The 8,166-nt window shown below is 47.1% G+C and overlaps 1 protein-coding gene across 1 annotated transcript in view; it reads right to left on the reverse strand.

Annotated features, from left to right (window-relative positions):
• LOC139764835 (uncharacterized) overlaps positions 1-7,851 on the reverse strand; it is a 66,461-nt gene extending 58,610 nt beyond the window's left edge. Inside the window, exons 1-2 of the mRNA XM_071691818.1 lie at positions 7,765-7,851; positions 6,106-6,330 (exon numbers count right to left, since the gene is read on the reverse strand). Of these exons, the coding sequence (XP_071547919.1) occupies positions 6,106-6,330; positions 7,765-7,851 (312 nt within the window). The remainder of the gene's footprint in view (positions 1-6,105; positions 6,331-7,764) is intronic.
• Positions 7,852-8,166: the final 315 nt, after the last annotated feature.

Raw genomic sequence — 8,166 nt, forward strand, 5'->3', positions numbered from 1 at the left:
TCAGCTTGTGCGGAGCGGTACTGCGCCAGTCTTGTTCTATGGAGGCGTCCTCTTTAGGACAGTGCGAGTGTATGTGCCACCTTACGGAAGTCTCTTTCTCTCTCTCTGGGCCACTGGAACGATACCCCGCCAGTGTCCAGCGACCTAGTCTACTGTACGGCAGAGGTAGAGCGTAAGGCATACTATTCTACACAGCATAATCTAAAATCTAGACCATGTGCGCGCATGTTTCTACCACCTTTCATGACCCGAGACTCATACCCCAGGAAGATGCTGGGGAGGTGAACGGCAGGAGGGGCGGGGTCCTGGCTCATCCCGCTTTAAGTAGGCCGGGCTCTTATGCTGTCACCCTTCTGATGCCGGTAGCTGGTCAGTGCCAGACTCCTGGGATGATGTTTGTAAGAAGAGCATACATGTCCACCGATCGCGTTCAGACTGACCCGACATCTTCCTTTATAAGATATTCATCGCATTGTTCAAATCTTCATTTAAGAGATAAAAAAGTGATATGAACTATAAACTTTTTCTGAGACATGTTTATTTAATCATTCAATCATTTATCTTATTCATATCAGCCGACGTGGCACGGAAAAGCATGCTCAAATCATGACCATCTTGGAATGAAATGTAGTAAGAAATACGGGTGTTCACCTCACCACTCCCTTCCTCCCTTGCCACCTCACCGCTACCGCTCCCTCCCACCTCAGCCGCCACACCCTGAACGGTGCAATGACTTTGTTCCGTGGATTAAGACTGATTTCTCTTCCCCGCTGCTTTTCCTCTTCATACTTCGCGTATTGCCGTCATAACCTTCTTGCTCAACTATGTAATTGTACAGTATAATATTTTCCCGAAAATAATCACTCCAGCAGCCGGGAATTTCCCTCCTGCCGAGGAAAGGATGAATTATTAGCCACTGTGGGTGAGGGTTGGTATCTGTGTGTCTGGCTGCTTCCTCCCCGTGTCTGCAGACTAGGGAGGGACGGGCGGTCGGACAAGACGGGAGTGCCTTTTTATAGCTTAGATGATTATAGATATAACATGACATTATCATGGAAGATTAATTTGAGACCCTCGGGTGTTATTATAGACCCGTTTCTTAAAGACCGAACAGCTATAGAAAGAAGGAAAGACGAAAGAGGATTCCACAGTTTCGCTTTACGAGAAACGAAGGTGACGTGGAAGTCAGTTCTCGTGTGGTGGGTTTCCGTGCAAATGTAATGTGAGGTAACAGCCAGACGCGTGCCCTGCCTCCAAGTCACAGGGTCGGGACACACCCAGACAACTCACTAGAGTAGTGACCGAAATGATGCCTGTAGAACAGAGGGAGGGAAGCAACATCAATGCGATAAAAAAGGAATACTTAAAGGAGACGTAATAGTTGAAGAGTTGCTTTTGCTATAAGCTTATGATTCCATTATGGTGGCGAGGGAGGTGAAAGAAGAGCCATCCAAGATATATGAGCAGTAGTGCGCACTGCGGCGAATAGGCACCCCTAATTTTGATATCCCTACTCGCTAGTAAAACAGTTGCAGTAAGTGCACAACAATACCAGTTTTGGGAAGTAGATGATGAAAAGTGACCTTAAGTGTGCAGACTTGAACCGTCGGCAGAGGAGTGAATTAGTTGAACGAATTTCATAAATGGGAGTTTTCGCTGTTGATAGGATAAGAAGGAGATGTCGCTCCATCAACGACTGTTGAACTGGAGCGACCGAAAAGAAGAATATGCAGAAGAGAACACAGAGAAGCAACAAAGCCAAAGGAAGGGAACTTAGTAAGCAAAGACTTTTTCCGAACTCACTGTTAAGAGTCATCAAAATCCCGAAGACATTGGAATGAAAGGTGAGTCACAAGGAGCGAACACCAGCAGACCCAAGCCTTGCAAGACAAAAGCCTTATTAGTGATTAAAAAGAAGTGAATGAGACTAAGAGTTCAGGTGGGTTACGAAGACTTTGGAAATGGACCGATAATCAGAAGGGTTGGGACGGTCTTTTCTCTTATAGATGGACTGAATCAAGACCGAACGAAATGTCATCAGAGGTAAACTCCCTCACGAGACGAGGAGGTTTGCCAGTCGGATCTTGCTCCCTCATCACCTGTAACTGGGAGAGGCATCTGAAAACCTTGTATAAGGAAGATGCAGGAGCGGTCATAGGTTCAGTAGGAGGAGGAGGTGGTGGTGGAGGAGGACTAACCAACGCACCACGGCCCAAAAAACAAGCGGCTTTATCAGCTACCGCGTTAGCTATAGGTTGACTCGGTCGGAGAAGAGAAGGGCAGGTTGAATCACAGAAGTTACTGGGGATGTTTTTGCTTAACGACCAGAGAGATGAACATGCTAAAGAAGTCAAATCAGGCCACTTTCTTTTTTTTCTTCTTTTCGTGAAAGTATGTTTGATTCTACGAGGGACAGCTTTGCAATGATCGCAAGCAGAGGTGACTGCATAAGGAAATGCATCTGAACGGGAACGTTTCATGACCCAATATACTCCGTCCCTCGTATGATAAGTATCGGAGCAAAAGTAATCGAATCATGGCTCGGGGGATGAGGGTTTAGTCCAAGCGGCTTAGGGCTCCTTCCCTGCCAAGATAACCTACGCTATATGGTAAGCACGTCTGGAGGCATCCCGGCCGGCGAAGCAGTCCCAAGGGACGTTAGTGGCTGGAGTATAATAGCAAGAAGGCTGATCGTGGTGGAAGTCTAAGCTGTGGTGGCGATGCATTATAGCCGTGAAGACTACGAGGACAGTGGGGCAAAGGAAGGAGCTGGGAAAGGTGAATCGAACTCCCCCTTCTCCTCCCTTCACTTAGCACCCGAGGGGTACCATGAACCACGGGTCGTCTAGACTGAGGTACCAGAGCTCAGTATTGATCGCTACAATAGCGGATATAGCAGCTATATGTGTGTTCATGATTATGTAAGTACTTGTGTACGTACATCCATGAGCGTGTTGTCGTGCTAATATTTAATGCATTAAGTCTGCAGTTGTGTTTCTTTGTATATATGTATGCGGCGGGCGTGAGAACGTGTTTGGGCTTTTATGCATATATATATATATATATATATATATATATATATATATATATATATATATATATATATATATATATATATATATATATATATATATATACGCCCACACTCAAACACAGGACATGAACCGCCGTGATGTATTGGGTAGTGGAACCATTCATTAACTTCAAGAGCCCAGAGAGGAAGACCGGAACATAGCCAACCCAGCTGCTCCGTCTCTGCGCAGCTGGTACTTAAATGGTCACCTAACATGAGCTATGTTACTGTTATTATGTGCAGCTTCAGGTCCCCATATCTACGTAGGGGGAGTTCCTGCAGCTTCGAGGTTCCATTTAACACGGGGGGAGGGTACGTTGGTTTCCTCTGGGCCAGGACGTTCTTCGGTGACGCTCCACTCTTCCTGTCCGCTGACGATGGTACAACCCCGTCGAGGGTGACTTGCAATATATATATATATATATATATATATATATATATATATATATATATATATATATATATATATATATATATATATATATATATATATATATATATGATGAATGTAGTGCTGCTCTTTTAGCTTTAACGAGGTAGTACGGCCTCATTTGCACATATCCATTCTCTGTCTATCATGTATAATGCACCGAGACCACATCTTGTCATCCACAGCTAAGCCACACACACTATCTCATGGTTACCTTAACGGCTTCATATGCTCTGGTTCATCCAGTTAACGGCTCGACGCCCCTCATACACCACGCCGGTCCAGTTCATAGTGTCCAGTTCACGCCTGTTAACCAACTGAATGTCCAAGCTCCGAAGCCCCAGAGCCACTTTCCCTCCATCTTTCCATCTCCTTCTCCGTCTTCCGACAATTGGATCCTCATAGTCAGTGTGTCATCGCTCATCATCTCCAAATGTCCGAACCATTTCAGCACGTCCCAGACAGCTCTCTCGATCGCATCGCCTTTATTTCCACACCTCTCTCTTACACCGTCATTCCTTGTCTGATCCACTAACATCAAGCATCATATCATCCACAGCCGTTCCATTTCTAATATCTAAACCTTCTTCCTTTCTTTTGCCCACCACTTACATCCTTACAACATGGCCTGGACGACTGTACCTTCAAACATACACACACACACACACACACACACACACATACACTGGCCTCTCCTTCCACACATTCCTTGAAGAGCCTTGGAACTTACCCCATCCCCATCCCTATGACTCACTTCCACCCCTTTGGTTCCATCCGCTGCCGTGCCACTTACAGCGCCCCACTTCCTCCAGGTCCTCCCCATTCTTGTCTCGCTCCCTTCATGTACATTTCCTAACCTATGTTCATGTCACCACTCAACTTCCGTCTATCACACACTCTTCTGAATTCAGACATCAGCTTCTGAAATATCTCTGTGGTGTCTGCCACCAGAGCCGTATCATCTTTGAACAGCTACCGACTCACTTCTCTGGCTTCCCAACTACCAGCATACTGTTAGCCCCGACACCTTGCATTTACCCCTCTTATCACCCAGTTTATGAAAGGGTTAAACTTTTACAGTGACATCACACCCTTACGCAGAACGCAACTTCACCTGAAACCACTCACCTTTCTCCCCTCCTACTCGCACACATGCCTTGCTCTCCAGGTAGAAAGTCCTTACGGCATTTAGTAGTTTTCCTCTTACACCATATATTCATAACACCTTCCACAAGGCATCTCTGTTAACCTTGTCACGCGGTTTCATAAATGCCACATACAAATCCCTTTCTATCTCCAAGTATTTTTCACACAGATTCTTCAAAGCAAACACCAGGTCTATACATCCTTTACCATTCCCAAAGCTACACCGCTCTTCTTTAGTCTGACGCTCTGTGTGTGCCACCAACCTCGTAGTCAACACCGTGTCATGCACCTTACAGGTACTGCCCTACAGACTCATATCTCTGTGATTCGGGCAATATGCCACCAACTTGGGTCCCTCACCTTGGGTCAGACATACACTGCAAAGCCGGATTAACCAGTCAACAGTATTCTCACACCTTTACTTGAAAAAAATCAACTAAACTCATGATGCTTTGTTATACTTCATATTACACAAGGTTTTCACTACCTCCTTTCTTTTCACCAAACCAAACCAGTTGTTTGGAATCTCGCTCCGCATACTTCATCGTCCCAAATAAACCACAGCCGCCATCCTGTCACGTAGCATCATTTTTTTCTTAAATTACTTAAATCTTTCACACTTTTCTCTACGTTTACGTCCGAGAACCTCTCCTTTGCATGCCTGTCAATTATCACATACCTGAAAATTGCCCGCTGAAACCCAGCTTCACTCATCAACGAAAATTTTCGAATGATGCTTTTCAAAATCAGGTATTTCCTCCTAGTCACTAATCCTTTTTCTGCATAAAACTCTGAAGGTTGTTTCCCATTGCACTGTACATCGGATACCTTATAAGTATACCCTCAACTACCAAATCGGCCACTTTTGTATCCATGTCCCACATCAGCGGCATTTGATCTGTTGATTAAAAATATCGAATCACTCACTCATTTCCTCGCAGAAAGGATCCCTCTCTTCCTCACTCCTCCCGCTTCTAGATGCTGAAGTCCTAACAGTCTTTCTCTTGGTCTACTTTCATTCTCACCTTCATCAACCTTGAACCTCCTTACACTTTTTAGTGCAATCTCACAGCTGCCGCCAACCTCAGAAGTGCCACCTCATCCTTTGCTCTCATCTTTACACTAACCCCAGAGTTGAACCCTCGGACATTCCCAAACCATTCGACTCCCTTCCCCTTTTAGGTTTATTTCACTCAGAGACAGACCCTCCAGGTGTTCATTGCGCTTCACTGAAAAAAATATCTGTATCGTCTATCCACGTGATATTGACCTGTCTATATGCCCATCCTGGAAATATCTCCAGCCTGGGAGGTTGGCTGTGCATGGGATGGGCTCGAGGCCGAGACTCTCAGTCGTAAGGAGAAAATATGATGTGTTCGTTGAAGTAAGTTATTCTATGCCGTCACCCATTTTGTGTTGTGGATGATAGAGATATACCAGCAGGTGTTGTGCATACTTCCAGGCTGATGGGCCCAGCAGTGCCTCTCTTGGAAGACGTCAGGCGAACACTGGCGCTCCAGATCCAGTCATGGCAACTACAGGACCACTGAGGTCCGGGAACCCAGGAGCTGCAGGACCACTTGAGGTACGGGAGCACAAAAGCTAAAGGACCACTGGCACTGCAGGACCACTTGAGGTCCGGGGACATAGGAGCTGCAGGACCACTAACATTGCAGGACGACTGAAAGGTTCGAGGAACACAGGAGCTGCAGGACCATTGGTGGTGACGGACCACTATAGCTCCAGCATGTGAAGGACCACTCGAGCTGCAGAAGAGTAGATGTTGCAGTAACGCCAGAACCACAAGACAGCAGATAGTTCAGGACTACAGGTGCTGCAAGACTACACACAGGAGGACTACAGGTGCTGCAAGACTACACACAGGAGGACTACAGGTGCTGCAAGACTACACACAGGAGGACTACAGGTGCTGCAAGACTACACACAGGATCTGTAGAAGGAAAAGGACTAACAAAAGGACTTTGACAAACAACAAGAGCTTGCAGACCACTGGAGCAGCAGACCCACAAGGGCAGCTGAGTACCAGAACCAGAGTAAGGGACCACTTGAGGATAAACTTCCTATACCCCACCGATGGGAAACGACAATGTTGGTAGATAAGCTAACGAAAGGTTGTATAAACCTAGATGGAAATAAGCACAACAATATCATTCGTGATACGTTAATGCATATATCACCTTAGAAAACATTTCTAAATAAACCTCCTGTCGAGCAAATTTATCTTCGGCGACCAACAGTTTGGGAATACCGGCACTCCCATCAGACGCACGGTCGAGGTATTCCCTACTGCGTCTGTGGACGACGTGCCTCCATTAATGTCCAGCCGAACACACAGACACACGAAGCTTGTGATGTGGTTAGTAATTTTCATTCTTAAATGACGTAGTGTCCAGTGTTAGGAGGGGCTTGGTGAGCGGTGACCAGGAGGGGCCTGTGTGTGTGGGGGGCTCACGGGGACCAGGAGGGAGGGAGGCAGAGGTCATCTCGTGCCTCATACATCATGATAATGGCACCCAAGATGGCGGCAGCGGAACCCTGGTATGAATATTCAAATTCACAGCTAATTTTCCCGAAGTGAGAGGCGACTGGATGGAGAAAAGTTTGTAGGAGTGAGAGGAAACAGAGTGAGGGAGAGAGAGAGAGAGAGAGAGAGAGAGAGAGAGAGAGAGAGAGAGAGAGAGAGAGAGAGAGAGAGAGAGAGAGAGAGAGAGAGAGAGAGAGAGAGAGAGAGAGAGAGCTTCTCTAATACGAAAATTGAATTTCTTTGCCAAGGCTTGACCCCCCAACGAGCACGACTGCGCCGACCCTTCAAGAACGACGGGGAACGACCCTTGATCCGGGCGTCACGAGCCATGAGCACGACGGTTAAGACCCTGAGGCAGGGCCGTGTGACCTGACCGTCGAGGATCAGGGGCTAAGGTGAGGCCATCATACCCAGGGACCGAAGGGGGTCGTGGCTCGAGGATCAAGGGGGTAAAAAAAGGTCGAACTCGCGCGCGCGCGTGCGTGTGTCCGCTGCACCGACCCCCTTCAGGAGGAGGAGTCGCCGCTCGGGTTGTAGCCTCGACCATAACCTTCAATGTTAAGAATTCACCTCAATATCGCAAAGCCATTCTGGGTGCAGGGACGGCTGCGTTACTGCCGCCGCTGTGGCAATGTCTGTAAATATCCTGTGGGTCATGTTCGGTTAAATGGAAGGAGGAAAAGAAAATGGTCAACAACTCTTTTCTCAAACCTACGACATCTAAACTAAAAACCTACGACATCTAAACTACCCAGAGCCATGGTTTAGAGTGAGGGAGGTAGTTCAAGGAAGAGGCCATTCTATCTGGCAGTATCGGACTGTGTTGTATGAAGGTGATTGCTGAAGAAGCATCCCGGAGTGTGTCTGTGAGAGCCATCCTCCTCTGCCCCTCCCTCACAGGCAGTCATCCTCAGGACCCGTGGTGCAGGGTAGCCGCTGGGCCACAGTAGAGGACCAGATCCTCCATCACTG

The sequence above is a fragment of the Panulirus ornatus genome, chromosome 4 (assembly GCF_036320965.1).
Source record: "Panulirus ornatus isolate Po-2019 chromosome 4, ASM3632096v1, whole genome shotgun sequence".
NCBI lineage: Eukaryota > Metazoa > Arthropoda > Malacostraca > Decapoda > Palinuridae > Panulirus > Panulirus ornatus.